At 38.4% G+C, this 26,975-nt stretch overlaps 2 protein-coding genes across 5 annotated transcripts in view; one reads left to right on the plus strand and one right to left on the minus strand.

Moving 5' to 3' along the window:
- The first annotated feature begins 262 nt into the window (after positions 1-262).
- ZNF518B (zinc finger protein 518B) lies at positions 263-12,637 on the plus strand. Of its 4 annotated transcripts, none has more exons than XM_054825026.1 (2): positions 263-328; positions 7,072-12,637. In XM_054825026.1, exon 2 carries the CDS (start codon positions 7,276-7,278, stop codon positions 10,522-10,524), a length of 3,249 nt encoding a protein of 1,082 aa, XP_054681001.1. In that variant the 5' UTR covers positions 263-328; positions 7,072-7,275; the 3' UTR covers positions 10,525-12,637. The 4 variants fall into 4 exon arrangements, with proteins under 4 accessions (XP_054681001.1, XP_054681000.1, XP_054681002.1 ...); XM_054825025.1 differs by lacking the exon at positions 263-328 and adding an exon at positions 364-495; XM_054825027.1 differs by lacking the exon at positions 263-328 and adding an exon at positions 902-960.
- Positions 12,638-13,358: 721 nt separating this feature from the next.
- The window catches only part of CLNK (cytokine dependent hematopoietic cell linker), a 62,636-nt gene continuing 49,019 nt past the window's right edge, over positions 13,359-26,975 (minus strand). Inside the window, exons 14-19 of the mRNA XM_054825029.1 lie at positions 26,093-26,168; positions 24,869-24,909; positions 20,729-20,862; positions 20,287-20,364; positions 20,001-20,156; positions 13,359-14,443 (exon numbers count right to left, since the gene is read on the minus strand). Of these exons, the coding sequence (XP_054681004.1) occupies positions 14,297-14,443; positions 20,001-20,156; positions 20,287-20,364; positions 20,729-20,862; positions 24,869-24,909; positions 26,093-26,168 (632 nt within the window). The 3' untranslated portion in view covers positions 13,359-14,296. The remainder of the gene's footprint in view (positions 14,444-20,000; positions 20,157-20,286; positions 20,365-20,728; positions 20,863-24,868; positions 24,910-26,092; positions 26,169-26,975) is intronic.

Genomic DNA, 26,975 nt, shown 5'->3' on the forward strand with positions numbered 1-26,975 from the left:
GCTGTACTGCGTTCCCCACGCAGTACTGGGTCCCACACGGGTGACAGGTTCCCACACAGGAGCAGGCTGCGCTGCCCGACGCTCCTCGAAGCGCCACCTCAGCGCTGGGGCCTTCCCCGCCGGGCCGGGGTGCACAGCGCGCCTGCGCCGCCGCGTTCGGGGCGCCTCAGTAGAGCTCTACACGGCGCCGCCGGCGGGAGCGGTGGTGCGGAGCTGGCCAATGGGGCGGCGCGGCGCTGCAGCGGCCGCTGAGGTCAGTTCCGTCGCCGCGGTGGGCGGGGGGCCGTGCTGAAGCGGCGGCGGGGGGCTCGTCCTCGCCCTCGCTGGGGTAAGTACGTCAGGGCGGAGTGGGAGGGCGGGAGCTGTGGGTCGGGGAGGATGAGCATCGGCGCTGCGTTTCTTGTGCTGTGCGGAGACAAGGGGAGCGGTGGCGGCTAGCGGGGTCTGCCCCTGAAGCAGGCAGCCCTTTTCTCTCTTCGTCTTCCTGCGAGCCAGGTAAGGCGCCCCCGGCCTGTGCCAAGCCGTCCCAGCGCCGCGGCTGTCGGCTGCTCGCCACCGCCCTGCCTGTCCGCCCGCCCGTGCGGGGAGGGGGGGCCGGGGGTCCTAGCGGCGAGCGCGGGCTGCGGCCCGGCGAGCCGCGCGGTGCTGCCCCCTGCGGGCCGGCGGCGGCACTGCGGGCCGGCGCGGGCGGAGCCGCCTCGGCGGCGGGCGGAGGTCTGCGCGGCCTGCGGAGGGTCCGCCACCCGCCCGGCTGTCTTCGCCCGGGCAGCGGCGGTGCTCGACCTCCGGAGATGAGCCTTGAGCGAGGGAGGCGTCTGTTCCCCGGAGAGGTGGCAACACTTCTGCGTGGGTGGGCTGGATGCCCAAGAAAATGGGATTTTTTGGTGTGGGCTGGCGGGTGCTGCTGTCTCGTGGACGCCATCAGGCTGCTTTAGACTCGACTGTAAAGCTGTTGTCCAGGTTTGTCATCTTGGTCTGCTTCCTGAAGAAAAGAAGCCTTTTGGGTTAGTAACTGTATTACTGAGCAAAATAGAACATCCTGTATTTTGTATGTAAATTGTGCTGCTTAAAGAACTATTATTTAGAGAGTTCTATTTGGGCATACGATTTGCTTAATTAAAGCCTACATTAAATTTTGTTGCAAGAGAATCTATCATGAAGTATTACATTGGACAGTTAAGATAATTTAGATGCATAAAATGACTTGGATTTCTTCTATGATAACACTAGACCATTTATTGAGATGTAGCTGAAGTGTCCTCAAATAGATTTTTAATTGAAAAAAATCTGTTTTATTATTAAGATGACTAATGGTGTTTTACAGGATTTTGCTAGCATTCTGTTCTGCATTGTTACTACAGTAAATGGTTATAGTCAAGGCCCCTTTCTTGCACATAGATATAGTATTTAGCAGGAATTAAATTTGTAGAAATGAATTTTAGCATCTACATGACTGTTTTGAAAACTGGGCATGGAGGGATATGTACTTTTAATGGGACTCTTCCCCCCTCTCCCATTTTCTTCAGTGCCATACTTCCTTGCTTTATTGCTTACAGGCCTTAAAGCTTAGAGTAAGGTAATGCTAAATAGTAGTCTTTGGATATACAGAGAGATTTTAAAAATGGTTATAAATTAAAAATGGTTATAAATTGTGTGAAATGATTAAATGTATGCATGTTTCAACGTTGATCATACATGTAATGATAATCAACTGTATAAACATCTCTGAGCACTGTCTAAAATATTACTTTTGATGCAGTACTTATTTGAGAATACCTTGCTTAGCTTATTGCAAGAAGGCCACCAAGCAATTGAATGATATGGCAGAAACGTTTATCTTTCAGATACAAATAAAGCTAGACTTCAGTCCTAGAGCCACAGAGAAGCAGACCTCCATTTCAGTAGAGTACTGTATAGTTCATATATGTACCTGACTTCTTACAATGCCAATACGCATCAATAAATTGGACAATTTTTTACTTATGCATTCTAAAAATAGTGATTTACTTTTAATCAATATTTTGCATAAATTTATATCATAAGTAGTAAAAATTTTGAATGTAATTAAATTTTTCTGTAGAGTGAAATAACTGTATAATTTATAATAAAGTAACCTCTGAAAACCTGGTGCATGGTCTTTGCTTTTCTTAATTCTCTGCATTGATTTTCCTTATTCATGTTGATGGAAAAAATTCATGTGAATATGAGATACAAAAAGTATTATGACTGTGATTAGCTGTTACTGTGAAACAAAATGTCTTTTTAAGAAGAAATAATTGTAGATACAATTTCTTTGGTGTATTTGAATAGTTTGGTTTTAATACAAAATCAGTTCTTTTAATTATTACAACGTGTTATACTTGAGTGAAGCACTTTGGATCTCTCGCAGTCATTAGGCCTAAAATTAATGACTGATAATTGCGGCTGTGTAGTGTGATCAGTAGAGCAGTTAACTCTGCTTAACAGAGAAAGTCAGTTGATGTTAAATGGATGGTATATGGCATATATTTAACTGTAAAATACAGACAAGATAATTTTAAGCTTACGAAGAGATTTAAGTTTTTCACAGAGACTCAGATTTTACACACTGTGTCTTCTGGATACAGTGATGCGCAGTGCCTTCCAGTTCTGTTTAAACTTTTGTCTTAGGAGATGACTTATATGGGCTTTTCAATACCAAAGCAAGCTTTGATTGTTAGATGCGGTCTGTGAACGTAGTGTGAGAGATGTGTGCCTTCTTGAAGTAAGGTCTTATTTATTTGATCGCGTAAGATCACATGCTGCTTGTCACACCCATTTTGTTGATAGCGTGTAATTTGAGAAAGAAAAGGGAACTAAAACACTGGAAAATCATAATTTCAAAGAAAAATATTCAACAAAGTATTAATATATTTGAAGTAAATGAAAATTTCAGGAATAATGGGTATACACTGGCAATTCCTGTCTTGACAGTGGCCACATCAGTGGTTTGTAATCTACTGCAGTGCAAAAAAACCTTGTACTGGATGAATTTGGCATAGTCAGGCTGCAGAGGATGTTTCTTCCTGGGTTTTTTTGTTTTTAATTGTTTTTAATTTTTTTTTTAACCTTTATGTAAATGTGATATCCACTGCTTGGAATGCCTTTTGACTCCTGTGGATCTATTGATCTCTGTGTCTTGAGCAGTGAGGTCCAAGATATACTAGTGTTGTGTGACAGGCAGAAATATTTCCTTTTATTAAATGCCCTACTCTTTAACGTCACTGAATTGCAGGTGTTTGGTAGGAGTGAATGAGAGAGTTTGGTTTATCTTCCTTCTGTTGTCCTTTTTCTGCATGGCTCTTCAGTTTTTGCTTCCAATTTTTTTCAAAACTACTAAGGCCTTTAAATTTTTTTTTTAAATTTCTCCTAATTCAGGTACCTTATTGTATTTAAAAGTATTTTCATAAACGTTTTCTGAATCCATTCCTGTAAAGAGTGTGACTGGAATTGATTTTAACACTCCTGGTGTCTCTTGCTCCGTTCTTCATCTATACTGTTCTTGTGTTTGTCATGCAGACTCCATGTAGACTTACAGGTCTTCTTCAGTATCTTTGGATTGGTCTGTGTGCACTGCATTTGATTGTAACTTGAAAAATTGAGTATGTATCTTTTAATTAAATCTTCTGAAGCATGTCTCTGCTAACCCTTTAAATATCAAAACAAATCTTCAGGGAAATTTCCTCCTCCCTGCTGGTATGGAGTGAATGGATGCTGTATTGCGCTGCCTGTCAGTGTATATTGATAGTCTAACTTTTCTGAAGTAACTGAAAAAAGCATTTTTTTTTTTTAAATACAAGAATGAAATTGCAATGTACTTGTGGGCTTGTTTTATCCAAAATAATAATAAACTATTTGCATCAAAACTTTTCTTGTTAAGTATTCAGCGTTCAGGAAAGATTGGTGGAAAAAATAGCTAGCGAGATACAGTGGTGTCATTTCAGCAGCACCTGGTTATTCAGTTCTTTTTTGTCTTGTACTGGATCTGGCCGGGATGGAGTTAAATTTCTTCCTAGCAGCCTGTGAAGTGCTGTGTTTTGGATCTGTGGCTAAAACAGTGTTGATAACACATCAGTGTTTTGCCTGTTGCTGAACAGTGTTTGCAGATGCCAAAGTTTTCTCCTCTCCGCTCCACACCCCCCCCCCCCCCCCCCCCCCCCCGCCTCCATTGCAGTGAGTAAGCGTGGGGTGTGCAAGAGATTGGGAGGGCACACTGCTGGGACAGCTGACCAGAATTGGTCAAGGGGATAGTCCATACCATATAATGTCATGCTCAGCAATGGAAATGGGAAGAAGGGGAGAGAGCAGTTGGCTTCCAAGGTGATTCTTGCTTGGAGACTGGCCAAGCATCAGTCTGCTTGTGGAAAGTGGTGAGTGGTTTCCCTTCCGTCCCCTCTCTGTCTCTTTCCTTCACCTATTAAACCGCCTCTGTCCCCACCCATAAGCTTTGCTCCTTTTCTCCAGTTCACTCCCCTTCTACTCAGGGAGGGGTGAGGAGCCAGCAGGCAGCTGTGTGGCTGCTTGGCTGCTGGCTGGGATCTACCCACCACATGTCTGAAATGCAGTTGCAGTAATTCCAACAACATTCAAAACCTGGATTCTAGCAACATGCTATTTGTCACAGGTCTGAATGAAAGCTTGGTTTTGCGATTATATACGTGTTTGTTTTCGCTATCATATACAAAGCTATTTGAATTAGGAAAGTTTAGAAGGATTACTAGCCTGTTCTTTGAATTACCTCTGTTAATTTTTTCTAATGTCCTCTTGCAACCTGAGCAACCCAGATCTGTCTGGTAAATTGAAGTGTTCTTAGTGTTTCTTATGCTTTCTTGCTTTTTAAAAGTGATGGATCCTTTTCCATGGTGTCCCATAAGGGACAGTGTTAAAAAATATAAGAAAACTCTACGTCTTTAATACTTTTTTTGTGGTCAAGGACGCTGATGGCATAAAGTGGTCTATGCTTATTTTTTGGTCAGTTCACATGGAGTGCAGTTTCAGTGGACCAATGGATAGCTGTTAACAGCAGAAAAAGGCAAATTTCACCCTTTCCTTTCAAATGCGATTTTAGTTCTTTGTTAAAGCTGTATAGAAATCTTCAAAGCATCTAGGGAACTGGATGATCTTTAAGGTCCCTTCCAACCCAAACCATTCTATGATTCTGTGATCTTTGGTCTGGATCTTGAGCTTTGCAAGATACCTTATTATCTTTCTCCTGAAAGAAAACAGTGGATCTCCTGAACATAGGCCTGCCATTGCACTTCTGTGTCGACAAGATTCATCTTAAGTCTAACAAGTGATATTAGCAGGGCAAGAATGGTCCATCTGAGAATACCAGAAATATTTGGTTTTCTTTCCTCTTTAGAATCTGGATAATAGAGGGCATAATGTTACCAACACTAGAATTGCTTAAAAAAATAGTCTTCAGATCATGATACAGTAGTCACGTATACTTTCCTCCTTACTGGGAGGTTGCCATTGATTTGTTTTTCACACCGGGATATAAAGATTTTTCACATAGGGATGTACAGTTGTCTGCATTGCAATGAGATGAGGTTATTACCTACTGAGGAGTCTTACAGGTGTACAGCCATCCATATGCTAAAGAGTGAAAAGTCCACTGTGTTTTCCCTAACCAGTTTTCCAACTTAATTTTACCCTTGTTTGAGGTTACATCAATATACTTACTCTTTGTAGAGACCCATCTTTAGGGCAGCATTCCTATAACAGTTAGGATGTTGGCAGATGGAGCACAGGTAGATGCAAGAAAAACTTTCTGGATCAGATGCTTCCTCCTGTCAAGCTATTGTGGAGACGTACCATAGTGTAAAGTTTTCCTCATTCATGTAGGATTATTGTAATAGGATGCTACTTAGGTGATCTCAGCGCTTTTCTTTTGGTGCCCAAATCAGGCCCTGCTCTCTGTAGATCGACTTGGAGAGGAAGCAGTTGGATGTATAGAAATCTAAAGAAATCTAGAAATAACGTCATGAAATAAGTTCTATACATGGATGCAGGTCTGTGCAACAGTGTGTCTATAAGTAAGAATGTTTGAATAAGGAAGATGTTGAGTAGATTTTACTTGCTGTTAGCTTTGGCCTTTATCTTGTTTTATGTATGTCTCAAGGCTAATTTAGTTTTTTTTCCCAAATAACAGTGGTCTCATAGTCTTGGCAAAAGTTTAAAGGCTGAGATCTTGTTCATGTTAAATATAGAAAAGAGACACTAAGACTGCTGGAACCTGTGGGGCCAAATATGCCGCACAAATTAATGTGGTGATTTTACACTGATATTACTGTTCTTCCTCTGCCTTCCATTGCATTGTTTATTTTGCTTGACACATTCTGTATTATCAGAATGGAGTGAATTATTTATGTGCTTGTCCACATATATAGAAGTCATTACACTGTGATATTAATAGAAGTGAAGGTAATTAATTTTGCAGCCGCAGATTGTTTTGACTTCATTACTTTTAGAACATGTGAAGTATGAATCACACCTTGTTCATGAATTAGTGTTTGAGATTGTTTGGATCTAAAATATTGGCACTGATTAGAAAAGAACTTCCTGCTGTACTTAGGAATTTCCATGCTAACTTAAAAATCCTTATATTTAAAAACAAATTCATAGTTGCGTGTTTCTTGTGGCCATTGTACTCACTGTCCTTTTTCCTGTTGGGATTCACAAATGAGTGGCACCTGCAGCGTCTGTCTTGTTAGGCTTATAAATACATTTCTTAAATGTAAAATTTTTCATGACATGCAAGAAGTAACATGAACTCTAGGTTTTGATGCATAGCAGATACTTTTAGGAATTTACAAACATTTTGAATAAGAACAAACATTAAAGGATTATTTGATTGGGTATGTTTTGCTTAGAGTTAGTGGTTGTATGTACAGAATACAATGTGGTATATTAACAGTAGACTTACACTCTCTAATTTAGCTGTAATCCACTAATAGTTCAAATATAGTTTGAAATATATGAAATAGTTCATTGTATTTCAGTGATCAGTGTATTGTAACTGACTTGAATATTCTGCTTTTTATTCTTTAGTGCTGCAAGTTGATTGAATAAAATAAAGAACATGGAATATAATATGGATGCAGTTCCTTGAGCACCGTTTCTTCCAAAGTGTGTATTCTGCAGATTGTTGGCCTGAATGATTGACAAGCAGCATACACAGGACTAATATCAAGAAAACTTTCTGTCTGTTGCTGCTGTGTTTGACAAAACTGGTGCAGAGTCACATCTTCTGAAATGCAGTTGAAAAAAATGAGGGAAATTTTACCAAGATTGTACCCCAGCCAAGTTAATGATAAAAATAATTCCTTAAGTACATCCCCAAAGCAATCTTCTGAGGATAAAACAAATCCATCGAAAGGGAATGATGACCAAAACTTCTGTTACCAAGGGACTGAGGCTGAGAATAATAAGTTGTCACTGATAAGCTGTATAAAATGCAGAAGTGTTCAGAAAATTTTAATGCAAGATACAGAAAAGCCTAAGAAGCTTGGATGGACTGAAGACAAAAATTTCGTCTGCAACAAGTGCAGTCATATTATACCACCAGCTTTCCATTTTGTTCCTGAGTGTGTGAATGCTGTAGATGTCGAAAAACATGAAAAAAAATCCCCAAATAAAACCCAGAAAACATTTAAAGTTAAAAACTTTCTGCCAGGTAAATACTACTGTGATAAATGTAGATTTTCAACAAAGGATCCTTTGCAGTATAAAAAGCACGTAGGTCAACATGAAGAAATTAAATTTATCTGTTCTCACTGTAGTTATGTGTCCTACACCAAAGGAGAATTCCAGAGGCATTTGGTGAAACACACCGGAACTTTTCCTTATCAGTGTGAATACTGTGAATATGGTGCTGTTAGACATGACTATATAGTAAAACATACAAGAAGAGTACATGAAACGCCCCCAAAACGGCTGTCAAATACTATCATAAACCACAAGCAAAAGAAGCTGAGTCGAAGCACTTTCTTTGAAAGGCAGAGATACAATAACAGTCCTTTTCAGAATGAACTTTCAAATTCATCTTCAAATATGATTTGTGAGATTCCAGATAAAGTAACTAAACCAGTCTGTTTGTCTCATAATGTAGACTGTAGCGTAAACACAGCATCAGTCCAAGGTACAACAACATTGGAGCCATCTGAAATAAGTGTATGTGAGAATCAAAGTGTTGAAGTTGAGGTTTATTCTCCAAAAACAGAGCCTTTACAACCTGGGATGCCTTTAACAGTCATTGCACCATCTGAACTTGTAGTTCCTTCTAACTGTTTAGCTCAGGTAGTAGAGATTAAGATAGTGAATGGAGCACAACAGCTGGTCCTTAAACTAATTCCTATGAAAGAAGCAACTTACAAACCTGTGAATGGTGCTGAAGAGGAACTTGAAAATCAAGGTATAGAACGATCTGCAGAAGGAAAAAAAAGATCTTCTGTATCTCAAAATGAGTTACTAACCATGGAAGTGAATGTAGACAAATTATCCAGTGTTAGTAACCAGCTTAATTTGGATAGTACATATGACAAGAATTCTGAATGTCTTTGTTTTTCTGGTTCTCAACTCTTAGACTGTAACTCTGTATCTATACAGAGGGAAGATGCATCAAAATTCTGCTTCCATTTGGTGAAAGGTATTGATGTCCATTCGGGTGTTATAGAACTTTGTTCTCCATCTTTGGTGATGAATAGTACTGAAAAAAAAAGTGATCTTAAGTCCTCAAGGTGGGAAGTAGATGGAAAAAATAACTTACATTATGACTTGTATTGTTACGAAGAAGGTGCGGATATGCCTCCTCCAAAATATGCTGCTGTTTCTGAAGAGAAAAATTCCAAGAGCACTTCAGTAAAGGCCACTCAGGAGGGAAAAAATTCCTCTTCTTCTGCAGTCCATAAACAAAAGGATACATTGCCTCTAAAGAGGGATGACAGAGAATATAGGAGTCTGCCAGTCAGCTCTACAGAAACACATTTAGCTGGTAAGGGTTTTGATAAAAACTCTGTTACACCTTCTGAAGCAGGAAAAAAGTTTAATGTCACTAAAACTCCACCTCGTGAGGACATGACTTTTGGCTTTAGTAAAGTAAAGAGAGCTGAAACCATAAGTCAAAAGAACAATCTTCTTCTGGAATCATTAGAACTACAGACAATGGAAAATAAAGACAACCCTTTTGAGGGACCTGTTATTTCATCTGTATTTTCTCTTAGCTCTGGGGCTGAAAACGTTCCAGAGGGTGTCAGATGGGATGACACAACATGCAATAAGAAGTCAGCAACATTGCTGTGTAGAAAGATTGCTCAGCTCATGTCTGCTGCTGAATCTAACATGAAATCCATGCCTTTGAGATGTCAAGCTTCTAGTAAAAAGGTGCTTTTCCCTCAAGAAAATTCAGCTAACTCTCAGAGAGTTGTTCCTGCCACTGAAGTGGAACAGTCTGCGTCTCTGTCTCAAGTGCACGGTGGAAGCAGTGTGATTAGTAGTGAAGAACACAGTAATGATCAGTTGCTTACATTTGCAAGAACATCTAAAAGCAGGGTAACTAAAAATTCCCATGTTGCTACTCCAGTGTTTATCCCCAAAGGGACAATGCTGAGAGTGCTGAATGCTACTAGCAGTCAAAAATCAAATGGAATAGAAAACAGGAGTGAAACATCAGCTCCTTCTGTGTACTGCAATGAAATGTTTCTGCCTCGTCCAGTTCCTGTCAGTGTTTCTGAGACTCTTAGCAGTAATTTGCCATGTTTACCTAATCAGAGTGAACTGAATGCTCAGTCCCAAAGCGTATCACTCAGGCAAAGACCAAAGCGAGAGGCAAGCGTTAAAAATAATAGCAAACAAACTGGTGTCCCATTTCAGAAAAGCAGCGATGTGAGTAAGCAAAGCAAACCCTATTCAAAAAGTCAACTAGGTTCCAAAACCAAGGTGAAACAAGCAAGCTTCAGGGAACTTCCTAAGAGGAAGACAAGAACTCAGTCGGAAACCAGTTCAAGTTCTGACATGTCGTATCTGTTGACAGCAAGACGTCTTCGGCTTGTCCCTCTGAGAATGAATCAGTTGATAAAATGCCCTCGTCGTAACCAGCCAGTTGTGGTACTAAACCATCCTGATGTTGACTCACCAGAGATAATCAATGTCATGAAGACTATCAACAAATATAAAGGTCAAGTCCTGAAAGTAGTTCTGTCAGAAAGGACAAGTAGTTGTCTTGGTGTCAAACGTTATCGAAAACGTCTTACTCTTCAAAATGTTGAGACAGGAAACCAAGCAAAAAAGCAGAGTATGCTAAAAATGAAACTTAAAAAGACCAATAAAAACAACTACCAGGTGGTGGAAACTTCACCATCTGAAACGCTTCAGTGTATGTTTAAGTGTTGGTTTTGTGGACGAGTATATATGGACCAAGAAGAATGGATAAGTCATGGACAGAGGCACTTGATAGAGGCAACCAAGGGTTGGGATGTTCTTTCTTTTCCAGCAAAAAAGCATTAATTGAGAGACTGGGCAGGGGGAGGGTGTTCCCTCTTCTTTTTAGGGAGTGCCACTAACTTACTTGGACAGTAAGATTGAACTAACTGTTTTATTTTGCCAAAAGGTCTCCACTGTTAGCAAAGTGGGAGAGGAGAGCAGAGTTACAGAGATACGAAGAAGCTGATAGTGAGGATTAAGCACTACTTTGCACTCTCATGTTTGAAATTTGTGTTGGAGGTCAACTTCATCTGTTCCATAGGAGAAATTGAAAAATATTTGCTATGCAAGCATCTTTCTAGTTACCATTCTCTGTGCTAGGAATCTGTGCTGTGCTAGGTCTGTATGGATTAAAATCTTAGAGATGAGATCTTTGTAAATTTAACAGGGTTTGGTTTGCTTTATTACAGTATAGTGTTTCAGAGATCGAGCACCTTTGGAAAAAAAAAAAAGGTGCTGAAAAGCACCTTTGATCCTCTGTGGGCAGCAAGTGTATATCATAGGTGTTGGTGGCAAATTAAGCACCACGCATAAAAAGTAGAACTTAAATGCAAGTACTCTCAGTGAAACTAAAAAAAACCACCACTTCTGCTGACTTCAGAGGAGATACAAGGGTGTAAATGAAGAATCTATGGGATCAGAGTTACTCCCACTAGATCAGATAGCACTAAAAAGTTTAATTTTGTTTAGTACTTAGTCTTTACCTAGCCTGTATTGTGTAGATGTGAGAAAGAAACCAGAACACTGTCAGCTTTCTGTACCATCTTTCTTCTGAGCAGGCAGAGACAGAGATACCATCAGGCTTGGACCGATAGGAGGGGCTTTTCTCTTTATGGTCTCAAGGCTGTTCTGAAATCTAAGGAAGTAATAGCCAAACATAAACCCTCTACCACCATGTGTGTGTAGCCTGATAGAAATGCATTTGCAGAATTGGGCATTTGGTTAGAACTCCATCAGTGAGTTAATGCATATTTACAGGAGGAACTTGCTGAAGATGAAGACTTTTCAAAATGAAAAACCATGTTGCACAGCTTTTACATTGACAGTGTTGAACCAGATTTTCAGTGCAATCTTTCATCCTTCTTAATCGTAAGAATTTAGATGTTAGAATATATATTTTTTTTGTAGGCCTCAATTCATACAAGCATGTGCCTAGTTACATATATATGTCTAATGTGTATCTGCTGACTTCAGTGCAATGTAAACATTGCTCAATTACTTAAACACTTTCCTAAATCAGGGCCAAATTTCAAGTTTTTAGTGAAGAAGAGGGATGGATGATACTGAAGTCTAATGTTTCTGTACATGAACTATAGATGTTTTTCTTTGCCTTGTCAATTTTAAATCATTTTAAAATCATATAGAATGACCTATATTGAAGCACATATTTACAATTAAAATCACTTACATTTTTACAGATAAGAAAATCAATACTGACTCTAATGCTGGATGTGTGTTCTATGTTTGAACTGGGACTACTCTTGAATGACTGGTAGTCCCTAGCTCTTTCCACTGTTGGTGCATTTTTATAAACAGTTTAAGCTGAGAATATTTTTTTACATATTCCAGCAGATTATACATTGTTTTGATAAAGTATGTATCATACCTGCATTGAAATGTAAATATTTTAAAACTACATCTGACTGAAGCTTATTTTCAAAACCAGTTAAAACATTGCTTTCCCATCATTTTGCAATACAGTGTTAAAATGCTTCAGATAGTTGGTGCTTTTTCAGATCTTTTTCATTAGTACACATGGAAAATTTTTGTATCATTTGTATCAGACTAACCTATTCCACAGAACAAACTTCCTTTTGTCTTTTTTCATAATAATGAAATGACAGTTCTCATTTTGTATTCAAATGGAATTATATTTTTTTAGATGGGTACACTAGAGGGGATTTTTTCACTTCATATACTTTGATGCCAAACCTAACAGTACTATTTGCATTTTCAATTGTGAAAATAGCTTCCATTTTAAAATTCTGGCATCTCACATACAGTGAATGTTGAAATTGTTAACATAAGGAAAAAACATAGTTAAAATCCCTCCTTCATTTTAACTTCTTCAGTCCAGGTTACTGTTTGAATTAATTTTGTTTCTGTAGAAGCTACTAAATAAATAGTTTTGAATTTGCTTCGTAAGAGTTGTTACTGGCAAAATTAGAACGTTCCTCATGAAATTTGTACTAGAGGGGGAGATGAAAGTGTTGCTGCTCAGCTTTATAAACTCTGGGTGGTTTAAGTATACTAGTAATGCTTGTCTTTGTAAGCAAGTTTACTGTTCTAGTAAACATCTGCAAAACTTTGTATGTCCCTGCTGCTGTCTGCTATCTAAATTGTTAAGCTGTATGTTTTCATGGGTTTAATTTAGAAAATTTTTTTTTGTTTTAACATGAAAACCTTTTGTAGGTTAAATTGTATGGTGGCTATGAAACTCTTAAAGCCAGTTACATCATGCCTCTTTTCGTGTTTATGAGCACTGCCAAACTCTGCTTAGCAGCTTCTGCTTTGTTAATTTTCATTTGTGTTATTAGATAATGTCATGTCAGAAAAATTTCCTTCAGGTTTAACAGTCTCAGTGGTTTGAGAGAAATAATTACAATGAATGTTCTCTTGCATTTTGATGCAGCATTGAGAAATAAAAAGGCTGCAAGGAAATAACAACCAACCGCTAAATTTTTTATAGACCTAGTTTGTGCCACTACGTACTACATCATAAATCGTGTTGGAATGTTGTGTTTTGGGCTTGAATGTTTTTATTCTTGTTCCTATTCTGTAAGGATAAAGTAACTGAGGTTGCTTTCTTGGTATATCCCAGTTACCTACTCAAACTTCTGATTGTGCTTAGAAAGGAAGATTATGGATGCTTTGCAGAAAAATACTGAAGTTTGCCTTTCATATTTATAATGAATTCAGTTAAGCCTTCCAAAACTCAAATTACATGAATAAATATTACCATATTTTTTTGCTGAAAAAATATCATCATCTTGTCATCTTTGATACACACTGGAACATGTTTTCTTGCTGAGAATGAAGCACATCTGCTGTTCCTACTGATGATTTTTATCTCTGTATTTGCACATGGTGAGAATTCAAAGGGACTGTTTGCATAATGGTCCTACTATCTTAAGTGTTTGAAGGCTCAGATATGGAATACAAGTATCTTCTACGTAAGCTAAAGAATGACTGTTAGGTAAGTATTAGAATTTACATAATTAAAGCTAGCTTTATAATCTGCTCCAAAACCTATGAGCATGAGCTGACACCCACTGACTTCAGTGGCTGCTGAGCACAGCTTGTTATTGTGCAAACATACGCGCACCAGATGAAATTGTTAAACAGTGAGTACTCAGTTAAATAACATTTCACGTGTACTTTTAAAAGCAAAAATATTTTTTATATGACTGTAGTATGCTTTATTAGGTTTTGCTACTAACTGAGCTTCAGTGATGTTTAGATAAGCAAGGTTGAGTTTGGTTTTTGTCTCGGGTTAGAGGGTAGAGTGCAAGATAAGCAAATTGCTCAATCATTGTCAAGATACCAGGAGTCAGTCTCTCTTAAAACTTTTCTGTGAATTGATGCAATACCATATACTTCACCTGTATCCTCAAAGTTAAAAACAAATCACAAGAATCAAAAAATGGCGTTGATCTGTATTCTCACTTGGAGAATAGTTTTTTAGTGGAGCATTTAGAATGCTTCGTAATATTAGGATGAGCTCCTCACTCAAAGGCTAATCTGATTTTTGAGACATTTAAATAATTGTTCTATTTATACAAACAAATCAGTGACATTAAGGTGGAAAACATCTTTTGTAGGACTTGAATGGATATGTAAGGTAGCATTGTTGTCTCTGGATTCCTGATTTATCCTTTCCGTCAATGAGTGTGATGGGAACATATTTGTAGAAGTCAATGATCTCTTTCACAGAATTAAATTTCTGGGGGAAAAAGAAAAACTGTAATTAGTGACTGAAGATGAAATTGCTAGATGGTTTTATCTATAACATCAAAAGACTTGCAAATGACTATTAGAAATAGGTAATATTTTGCATAGAATTATGATTAGATTATATGGAAGCAATCGGAAAAAGAAAAGCACCAGATTGTAATCCTCTTATTTCCTTTGTGTGTCTGTCTTGTGTAGGAGAAAGCAGCTGGCTGCTTAGGGCACAAGGGGAGTCTCTCTGAGCCCTGAGAATGCAGAATCACCTGTAAAAATTTGTGATGCCAGATGCGATGATAGATTTTCAAAGATGAAGCAATTATAAATCATTACCAACTTTACTCTCTCAAAAGTTACACTTAATTAGCAGTACCCGATACTTTACACTGCAAGTTTCCTTGTATCTTTTTAAATGTACCTTTTATTTTCCCATTTGGTTTACTCAGAAAGTTGTTATAAAATCCCTTTGAAGTATGGAACAAGAAGTGTCTCAGCAGGGTTTTAATCTTGTTCTCTGGTGTTCAAAACAATGACATCCTCAAAGCCTGTTCGTAAAATGACAAAGGTGTGCTTCGAGATTCCCGATCAAACAGCAACAGAAAGCTATGCAAGGTATTTATCCTCATCTGTCCTGGTGGGAGTCTTAATCCTGCCATTCCAACAGTTAGCAATCCTTCAGTTTAAATAGTTCTTTTCCCAGTGTGTAACTTGTAACCTCTCATCGTACCATTAAGCTGTCATCACACTACTGTCCCTCCTCTTGAGCTATTCTTTGGACTCATTGGTATTAAGTCACTAGAACTGTACACAGTAATGCAAGCTTACTGTGACATTAATACTTATCCTGTATCTATATTATATCACATTCACTGTAAGCATGGGCATTCGTTGTATACATGATGGTATCTCATGGTAGTGTCTGTCATCTCCACCTGATCCACACCTGGTTTATAACAAGAGAATCTGATTAAATCTGATTTGGTGTAAGTGTTCCTGTATTATTTTAAGATGAAAACTATTTGATCTCAAAACCAGCATGGTAATTTTTTAGTTTTGTTCCGATAACTTATATATATTTGTTCCATTTTGCTGTTTTGTCTTTGCCCTATGTTCAAGATCACTTGCTACTGGAAATCTTGGCAAGACTGGTTTGTATTTCATGCCATACCTAAGTAACCCTAACATTTTTAATTCTAAACTTATTATTTATCAGCACCAGTCCTTTTTCTATTTTTTTTGTTGGTTGGAAAGTTAAGAGAGTTTTACTGTAATTGTTCATACGCTTTGGAAATTTAACTGCCTCGCTCGGCTAATGCCACATTATTCAGCACTGTATCTTTAAGCTGTAGCTTTTTGGTAATGAGGAAGAAACATCTTAGCTGTTACTTAGATCTTTTTTTTTCCTATTTTATTTCATCCTGTACTCTTAAACTTGAGTTAGTAAGATTTGAGTCTCTTCATGGCTGCTAGAACATGCAGACATCACACTGATGAGTGCTGATGGTCGAGAACTTTATGTCCTTGGCACTTTTAATGGAAACCCACACTTTGTTAGGCATAAAGACACCTAAAGACATGAAGAAAATTCAGTACTGCAGGATTGTTCATTTCTCTTCACTGTCTGAAGAGACTCAAAGCGATCTCTGCTGTTTTAGAAATGTCCTATCTGCTGATCTCCAGGCCATTCTGAGGAGGTAGGAATAGGGTCTCAAGGATTGCTCATGAAAGGTCTCGTTTTGAATTGCATTGGGATGGGGGTAAGGACTCTGGACTACATCGCACATCCTGAATAAGAAGAGTTTGTCCTTGAGCTGTCAGTCAAGCTGTGGACGAGATGCTTAGCTTGTAAACATCTCTCTCAGTTGGAAGTAGTAGCATCCCCTGACTGGTGTGGAGTCTGCCCGTTTTCCTGGCGGTAACTTTTGACATAACACTGTCAGCGGAAGACATTGTGGAAGTGCTCCCTCGTCTACTCTAATGAGGCAGCCAGTTCAATGGCTGATGAAGGTAGTTGAAGCTGATCCATTTGACTCACTTTGAAATGACCTGAGTTGAATGGATGTGACTTGCGTGGGCAATGGTTTGAAAATGAAAGGTCGCTGCAAATACTGATAGGAAGTGGTAGGGATGGAGAAAACATCTGTGGCCAGAACAGCAAGATCCAGAGATACGTGTTGGGCCATGCTCTAAGCTTCTGTGTAAAACGGGCACTGAGTTTAAGAGGAGCCTACTTCTGCCTTTGATTTTTAGTTATTGCATTGCAAGCTGAGTCTGATGCTTCAGACATGGTAAAACCATGTATTTTGTGTGTGGCAGATCTAGTTTTGCAAAGGAGGTAAGAAAAATACTTAATTTTTGTATTGTCATCAGCTTTAAATGTGAGGAAGCTTTGACTAGTTTACCTCTGTCAGAACTGTACGTGAAAAGCAGGTTACAGGTATCTGTGGATCTTCAGTATTGAAAACGGACTGGAGTGGGGGAAGGCAACAGCTGAGTAAAGGGTGCCCAGGACACCAATTTTGGATGTAAATGCCTAAATTCCCCTTATGTCCCATTTGGGGATCTGGTCTTTATAGCTTTCTGTGAGCTCAGTATAATGTATGAAATATGTATGTAGATGTGAACATCTGTGGCTAAATTGCTAGCAAAAGAGACAGCTCTGCTAACACAGTTAGTGGTTGGTTTGGTTTTTTTTTCTTTCTCAGCTTGTATTCATTATATTGCAGCTTGATGCTAATTTAGCTGCCTGAGACTTCAGTTGTTTGCCATTGATCACCATCACATTGACATAGAAGTAACAGTTTCTAAAAATAAACAGAAATCTGATGATCAACGCCTTTTCCCTCCTTATGGACTTATAAGACTATATGAGAGCTAATGTTGCACTCATGAAAGTTGAATTAAACAAATTTTAAAAAAATTGCTAGTCAAAAATCTTTTGATCATACAAAATGTTAACACCTTGTAAACTGTATATGAAAATTCAAAAGTTGCAATAGGATAGGGAAAACTTTGAATAATGATGTGTAAGAAGAACCAAGCTTTTAATGGATGGAAGTAGACTAAGCCAAAAGTGAAACCATGCTGCAGACAAATCAGTAAGACTGAGCCTTTGAATAAAATGAACAACTGGGGAGAAATGTAATAGGTCTGCCCCTGTTTGTTGTTGTTTAGGTTTCTTTCTCTTTAGCAGGTGAAGAGGGAATATTAAGCTAATCTAGATAAAGCAGCTGGTCTGTCTCTCTTGCATACTGCAAAATGTGGTGTAACAAAGGGTTTCCCTGCAGAGGGACAATGCAGGGCGCTCTGGAAAGCACTTTAACAAGCATTGGAAAATTATAGGCAGCAATTTTGCTGTAATTCACAGCCTGACAAATTGTTTTCACCCTCCTGAGATAAGAACCTAGAGCGAGCTGCAGAAATTGAGATAACTGTTTTCAAGAAGGCAGTCTGAAAGGATTCCCCAAAAATGTTCTGAGATGGTTGTAGCTTTGCTGATCAAGGTTGGTGCCATTGATCACTCATTATTGCACGTGTGCTTCTTGCCCAGTCCGGCGTTAATTTTATTTTCACATCTGCTGCATAGAAGTGGGAGGCTGTCATCTCTGTGGCTCCCTGGTACTACACATAGCTGACTAGCAAAACAGTTCTGATTTTTTTCTATTGTAGTTGATTTATGGGAGGATTTCTGAATTCAGGAGAAACAATACTCAATATTAAAAAAGAACGCTTAAGGTAACATGTCATGATTACAGATTTGGCCTGGTAGAGCCAAGTCTTAGATACACCGTTGAATGTTAACTAGGTGCTTGAAATCCTTATTCTGGAATTGTAACCTTCTAATTTCAGTGTTGTCAGTCCAGACCCACTGCTTAAGAAATGTACTTTCTCTGCACAAGTTGAAACAAAGTCATGTATTTTGGTATTTCCTGAGATGGGAGGGATTGTATTCTCCTTCCTTTTAGTTCAGTAAAAATTGTTCAGATAGTTTATGTATTGTTCAGGTAATTTTCTAGTTGCCTTAATTGTTAACTCTGTTAAAATGATGAAAATTAAGTTTTATGTCTTTATTCTGTAGTGTACCATATTTCAGTTCCATTTCATTTTTTTTTTTAGTCATTGTTTCTACTCCGAGCCCTTTTTTATCAGGGCCATTACAGGAAGACTAAACAATGTGAGAACCACAGAATTTGCTTTCTCCTAAATCATACTAAAACTCTAGGAAATGATCTGGGAGGTTCAGTTCAGAAATGCAGCCAATGTTTTACATGAGACTGATGGTTCACTCCAGCAATGCCAGGATGACAGTACCTGCAGTACAGTTCTTGATTTGTTCTACCCTTCTGCTTCCCAAACTGTTTCAGTGTGCTTGAACAATGAAGCATTTTTTTTCCCCCTCATTATTAAACCAATGTTCCCGAAGAACAGCTTGCCAGTAAACCTTTCCCCTCATCTCTGAAAGCTCATGAATCCTATCCCGCGTTTTCTAATAAGAATCCAAATGTAAATCTTGGACTTGCCAGATTTCTGAAGTTAGCTTGGCTCAGTTTTGGTTTCAGTTTTTTTAAATCTGTCTGTAGAAAAGATACGTTTTGAAAGTATTGACACACATGAAAAGGACATAATTGAAGATTCAGCTACAGAGGCTTTGCTGGTTTACGCTAGTTGGATTTCTGCCTGTTGTTTATATAGCTAATAACCCACATAACAGGTTGGTGCTTTGCTTTTTTTGCTGTGCAGCTGAGCATTCTTTGTTTCTTTGGTTTGTTTTTCTTTTTTTTTTTTTTTTTTCCCCAAGTATCACATCTTTAGAGATTACTGTTTTAACATTTTTTTTTTTTTGGTTGTGTGAAAGACATGCAGATACAGTATTTGTTATTTATCCATATAGGTAGAATAAGAATTAGAGTTATCATGAATATAATGGAATTTAATTAAGTAAAAAAGTATTGCTAATCTAAAGGGATTTTCTACTTGAAATTTACCATATCTGAAAGATTGATTGATGGGGACCCACATGATTAAATTGCTTCTGAATATCCATGGCAACTTTTTTCCTATTTTCTCTCTTTTTTTTTTTTTTTTAAAAGGAATTAATCCTCTTTTTGCTGCATGAGAGACATTATGCAGCAATAATAGCAACAGGCCATGCTGTCAGTTATGTGGAGCTGTATATATTTTAACATATCTGCTTATAGTATAACAAGTTTAAAAATATGCTAAAATAATATGTATACCTGGAAAGGGAGGACTTTTCCCTTTTACTTTGCAGGTGTTACTTGGAGTAGGTAGAAGTATTATAAGTACGTAGGAAATTTTCATGTTGATTTAAATCTGAATTTGAGCATGGTATGTAAAATTCAGTTTAAAATTATTATCTTGAAGTTGCTTAAACTTTGAGACATACTTGAAGTGAGAGTATTGTAAAAGAAACTTTAATGAAACTGCAAGTTTGTTATGTGGGAGAGTTTGTAACTCATCTCTAGTATTAAGAACTTGTGAAGTACGACATAAAAGCAATAGATGATAACATTAGATGGGATTTTACTTACATCATCTCCTCTGAGCCCTGTTCCCAGCGCATATTGTTGGCTCTCTTTCAGAAAACGTACTTTAATGTTGTATACCCTTCTTCCATAATAGACAACCAAAACATATGGTTCGGCATTTGATTTCTTTGAACAGTCTCTAACCAAGAAAGTCTCATCCTGTATGATGCAGATTTAAATTATGGATCGTATGGTTAGTTTACAACAAAACTTGCAAGCCCTCGTGGACAGTTTACAGATGTCTTCTCCAAGAGTTTACACCCCAGGTTTTGAGATAAATTGTACTTACAGTGTTTTCCTGTAACAGTGCCTTTTCTGCTTCATGGCGATCACATTCTCCAATGTACCATTCGTATTTGTTTAAATCCTGATTTTTAAGATAGCACAATCACTGTATAGAAATTAACCACAGCTGGCAGAAGCAAAAGTCAGTGAAAACAGATTATATCTAATCTGCATTGAAAGCAAGCTTAGCAATGCGTCTATGCCGAGAAGTCCTGTTAGGAAATCTGAATCAGACATCTAAACTCTTATCGGTGATTTCAAGAGCTCATATTGGACTGTTTTCAAGGGTGCTGAATAACCACAGCTTTCAGACCGTTTAAGTTCTTGGGGGAATGTTTTCAGTAAACAGCCGTTCTTAACGGCGGGGGTGTGTGTGTGTGTGTGCCTTATGGTGATAACCCTGTTTTCTAAAAACCTGTCTCTTGATGAAACGAAGCATTCTTTACCTTTTCAGTGGGTTGGGTAAGAGATTGCATTTCCCGTTTTACAAGTGAATGTTTTGATGTGTTTTTGCATGCTGCGTGCGGCGTAGGAGATGGTGACCTCTTGACTGACAAATTCTCTACATTTAATGTGGACCCTGAAAAGTAAATTCAGAAGGAAAAGAGTTGTAATTTTAAAACTTAAATTATAGTTTCATTTTACCCTATCAGTTTTACTTAGTAAGTCCGAGAATAGCGTCTACAGTTTAAAAATACAGAATTGTGATATTAACCTGTAAAATTTAAGAGCTGTCAGTTATGAGTGGTCTTGTGCTAATGCAGCACCAGTGATTTCAGATTCATGCCCTGAGAGGTTTAACACATTAGTTTCCTGTTGTTTTTTAATTGACATCACTCTGCCAGGTTCTTGTGCATGTAGCAAAATATTAAAGATAAACTATTAATAAAATAGCAAATGCTAAATAAAATAATACAAACGGGACAAGTGTAACGTTCCATTCTGTTCTACTTTCACCTTTTGAGCCCTTTTTATTTGTGTTGCATCAGAGCTGCTGTTACATTGGATCATATTAAAGCCCTTTATTATCCCATTGCCAGTTAGCATTGTTTCTACCAAGCTGTTGCAACCTTAAAGGATTCAGAGGTTCTGCCATGCTGATGAATTTGTCTGCTCTGTGACTTGGTTTCAATTAACAAATTTCAGACCAAGAAGTGAGGTTGCTCTTGCATTAAGAAAACAATGAAGGTCCCCAGCTGTGCGTTCCTGCTCCATACCGTGCTGCTGAGAAGGCAGCCGACTGAGGGAGCTTACACAGCTGAAATCCGTCCTCCCAAAGCAGACGCGACTTGCCGTCTGTAGATACAGGGCTGCCATTTACCAGCCAGACCCAGCTCACCATGTTACTGGGGAGCTGTGCGAGCGCAGGGGATGGGGCAGGAACAGGGAACGTGGGGTAACGTGGGAGGCTCGGGACGAGTCTGATTAGGATGCAGCAGAAACAGCCTGAGAAAAGCAAAGGCTTGCTTTCAATGTATAGGTCAAATGCAGTTTGTATGTACGTGACATGGGGAAGAATGGTTAACTGAATATAAAAATAATCATATCCTGCCCTACAACAGAAAGCATTTTTGTTTGTTTCATGCAGTACTGGTGGGAGAAAATACCTAATGTCTATTGTAAGAGTAAATAAGAAAAACGTGATTATCAATGACTTCCATCTTTTCCTTCTGGTTACTATCACAAGAGACAGTACTGTTTGCCAAAGCAGTATTTCATTATGTTTTATCTATTGTTAATGCTTTATCAGTTTATTATTTTTCTGCCTGTACATAGCATATGAGAGAATATTAAAGAAATTTTACTTGGAAGACGATCTTTTACAGAAGCATAATTGTTTTCACTGTGTTTTCGTAGTTTCATGCATACATATACCATGTATATATATAAAAGCATTACATTTGTTTTTAAGACAGCAAACAATGTCTGCTGATCTCAGTAGACAAACAGCCGTGATCTTCAGCAGACAATCAGTCCCTTCAGAAATGAAATCACTGTTCAAAGGGTCTGGAACCAAACATGTACATTTTGCTTCTACAATTGGTTTGAGTTGTTAAAATGCGAATATTTCACTGTTCAGCTTATCAGATCCTGATTTTGGCATGTGTTCACATTGCATTTTTAGTGGCTATCCCCAGATACTTTAAAAAAAGACCCACAGCCAGGACCACGTTTGCTTTGTGACCAGTGCTGTGTATGTCTTGTAGAATATTTTTCTGGTATATCTTAAGCTGTGGGAAAAGAAGTGGAAAAATCTCTTGCAATGCTCATGTACTGGGTCTGGCTGGGATGGAGTTAACAGCTTGTTGAGAAATTGAAGAAGAATGCTTTATAGTTTTGCACAGAAAATTACTTGTTTTCAACAGTAAAAGCTAAAACTACCAAAGAGAGAAATATAGAATCATTTAGGTTGGAAAAGACCTTTAAGATCATTGAGTCCAACACTCATGTACTTTATATTGGATAAAAAAAGGATACTTGTATAAATTTAATAAAATTAATATTTCTTCTTAAAATATATTTTAATCCAAACATGGACTTTAAAGGCAATTGTAGGGTAGCAGGGGGAAAGGCTACTTGTTTGTTCTCTCCCTGCTGGTTTCAGGAGGGCAAGGAATTTACAGAGGGAAAAGGAGATCGTGCTGTCCCGGAGAGCCTGAATGACCAAGAGCAGTGGTAGGGATGGTAGGAAGAGTCTGAAGTGGAGATGGGTATGGGACACCTAGGAAAAAGACAGGCTCCTGAGAACAGCAGCAAACGGAGACCTAGATTAGCTGTGTGGATTATGTAAAGATTTTTAGTGTGTATCCAGAGGAGAGTATGCAGAATTGCACTCCCAGCACAAGGAGGATGTTAATAAGCAGAAGTGGCTCAGTGGAGGGCCACCCCCAGAATCGGGCAGCTGGAGCCTGTGAAACAGAGCTGGGGGAGGTGGGCTTGTTTAGCCTGGCAATGACCAAAGTTAGGGTGAATCCTCCTTTATCTGAACAAATAATACAGTCTGTATGTTCTTCCTGGTGGTATTTGCTTTTACTATAAATTCACATTATGTAACTCATAGGTTCTTGGCATGGCTTAGAGGTTGGGGTTTTTTTGTTATAAAAGTCTAGCAAATGTAGTCAAGGACAGTAGGAAGTTTCCAGCATGGATGATTCCTGTAGCCCCTCAGTCACCAAAGCCCCTGGGTCTCCCAAGGCATGAACTCTCTTTTTGGAATGGAGATACAGCAAGAGCTAACTTGGCTAGTGCGTTTTAATGATATTCAAAAAACCAAAAAGACCACAGTCATGTTATTTATACGTATTCCATCTAAGGTATAGATGTACCTCTTTACCAATCAATCTGTTTATGAAAGACAAATAGATCAGAGAGTTTCCTTTATAGCTTCTTTTATCTTTAGTATGCAGTTCTGCAAAAAGAAATCATATTTACACACAGAATAAGTTTCCTTTGCTTATAAAATTCTTATCATGAAGTTTGGCTAATAAAGTGATTTTGCTTTTCAAAAGTCCCTGAGTAGGTGCTGGGGTGTTTTGGGTTTATGAAAATACTTTTAAAAGCAGGTGTAAGTGTATTGAAAGGTAGGGATAAGCCACATAGCAATTTTGGGTTAAATGCTAATGAGGCCATATTTTCCTAAAAGAAATTAGGTGGAGGGAGTGGTGGACAACACATACAATATGATATGACAGCAAAAATCTAATACAACTTTTAATAGTGTTTGTAGAAGTATTGTCTTCAAGATTGGAGAAACTGTGCATATGAATCTAGTGAAACTACTCCTGTGTGTTGGATTCAGTTCTGTCAATCTTAAAGAAATCCAGGGAAAATGAGCAGAGGGACATAGCCACAGTTCCTGGGCAAGCCATACCACAGACCGTTTCTTGGTAGGGCACCCCGCGAAGGTTAATGTGGCTTCCAGTGTGTTTCCTTAGGTAAAACCACACAGTCCAGGGGAAGTCCTGTTTCCAACCATGATTGTTTGACAGACCTGCCTGATAACGGCACCTACAAGTCCTTCCCTCTAGGAATCTGGGATAAATCTAAAGCAATTTCTTCAAAGATCAGTTTATTTGTTTACACAAAGGCATTAAACCCATAGTAGCTGCTGTATAATGTCCCGAACATCTGTAGCTTCCATTTAGCCCAGCTGATTGCATCTCCGCCTGGGAAAGCAGAGATGGTTGTGCTCATGGCATGCTCTTTCTCTGTGGGCATCTCTTTGTATGCCCAAGCAATTTGCCTTCTCTTCGTCTCCTCATCGTCCTTCAGTAGCTTGTCCAAATCCCTGTCCTTTTCTGGGTGTGGGGGTGTGCAATGGTTTAACACTTGCATTCTAGCTTGGGCATTTCTTAGCTCAGCCCACGTATCGGGTATAGCTGAGCAAATAACTCTCTCCTTGTTTCTTCACTACTATTGACTGTGCCATCATTTTACTTGTTTTCTGCTTGCTTTCTTCAACAATCCCTTTGCATTAACTCTGTGCATTGAAAATCCCCGGTGCAGACATACATACATAGAAACACGAATCCGTTTCTTATTTATTCACACCTGGTTTAGTTTTCAAAGCAATCTCTGGTTCTTACCTGAGCTGCAAACATTTTTAGAGCTCTGCGTACATTGAAGGCTAGGAAAAAGCAATGAATGAAAGTAATGTCAGAAAAAAATATTTCTGTTAGTGGTAGTATTTAAGAGTCAAATTAGTAATACATAGCTGTGCTTCCCCAGAATACCCCTTTCTCTACTGATTGCAGCTTTGGGCCTTCCTGGGTTTTGGGTGGTAATTTTGTATTTACCATCTTTTGACAGATTTCTTTTGCATTAATTTCACCAGCCACTGTTTGAAGTTATATACATTTTTACTCTCCACAAGAGAATTTGGCAAGACTTTCACATTTTAACTGCATGTGTAATGAAGCACAATTTGCTTTTGTTCGTTTTGAGCCTGTTCCCCACTAATCTCCCCTGATGTTCCCAGCCCTTCTATAGGAAGACCCAGGGAGCAGTTGTTCCCTGCCCTTTCTGATTTTCTAGACTGGTGCTGAGTACCCAGCTGGTATTTTGTTGTGCTATTAATTAGAACGGTTCCACTGGGAAGAGCACTGACCAAATAACTTCACATAACAGAGCCACTGGTACCACATGAGACGAAACAAAGTACTAGGGGTCGCAAATACTGTCACATGTACTCCAGACAATAATTTTATCTTGGAGAAATGCTATCATTGTAAACAGGGCTAGATGAGAGATTCAGTATTTGTCTAGGAAAGATGTTAAATCATGCAGATACTTCCTATAGTTTATCCTGTACTTTTGGTTTTTGTTGAGTACTTTAGGAGGATATAGATTTAAAAGCACATTTAGAAAAGAAAGATTTGTGTAGGTTAGAAAAGAAAAATAGGAGCAACTGTTATGGATTTCTGTGGAAGGATAATTGACCTTTGAAAGGCCAAGTATACATTCTTTGTATATAAAAACAGAAAATAAGGGGGAGAGGAAATGCTGGGGCTGGAGATGGCAGAGCTTCTTCATACAGTGTGTTTAACACCCTATCACAGAAAGCAAGAGAAAAATGTAATACAGTAGTATGCTATTAAAGATAAAAATTGAATGTGCAATCACAATAGCTTGAAAGCAATTCCCAAAGATGGTTCTTGTCACGCATCAGGGCAAAACATAATATATCACTACATGACATCAGAAAGCAATATCATCTTGCTTTTATTGCATAGTGAAATATAATTTTCTAAGGCAGAATGTTTAGTCCTTGAAGCATTCAGTACAAACTCATGAAATTCTTATATTCCTACCTGGCTTCAGGATGATGCTTTGGTTTATACTGTTGTGCTTGAAAAGATATTTCAGGTTTCTTCCCCAAGTCTGTAACTATTAATAAAAAGAATAAGAACTTATTATTTCCTGTTATGTGTAACTTTGACAGTATCTAGCAACTACCATGAAATAAATTAACTAAATTCATATATGAGGGGGAGGCAGTTCGATAGAAAAACCTAATAGGCTGCAATCAGTCTGGCTTAAATGAGTCAGCTAACGTTTTCAGTGGGAAACATTTACACTAGTACTGAATGTTACACGGTGAATGTTACAGGTTTTGCTGATGCCAAATATGGCTTAACATTAAGGTAAATAATGTGGAATGGTGTACTAGAGGTTTATGGAGGGCTCATAAATCCTTTTTATAGGACAGGATAGATAGGCATTGAATGTATTAATGCAGTCCATACTATTTCTAGCTTAATCCACAGAAGGAAATGCGAGAGGAAATTACGAACTCGTTAACACAAAGGTATAAACAGCATAGTAATTACGTAGCCTGTATGTGTCTTCAAAGTATTTCAGAGTAACTTTTTTTTCATGGGCTTTCATGGACACATACACAGCAAGTGGCTTAAGCTGGTTTTTCAAAGCTATGTGTACATCTAAGGAATTGACATGTTTTTAAAAGTTTGGGGTTTTTAAACTGTTTTTTGTAGCTTTAAAAACCTAAAGCTTTTAGAAAATGTTCTTTCAAAATTCTCACCCTCAAATTATGGGAGAGGAGCAAGATGAAGAGAAGGGTGATGTTCTCTGTGCAGATCAGATTAGTCCAGTCTTTTCTTTTCGGGATATCCTTCCCTCGGTTTTTTAGGTTCGAGCACTCTTATTTTCCCCAGAACCTTACGACTTTTGATT

Source organism: Grus americana, chromosome 4, assembly GCF_028858705.1.
Source record: "Grus americana isolate bGruAme1 chromosome 4, bGruAme1.mat, whole genome shotgun sequence".
Taxonomy (NCBI): Eukaryota; Metazoa; Chordata; class Aves; order Gruiformes; family Gruidae; genus Grus; species Grus americana.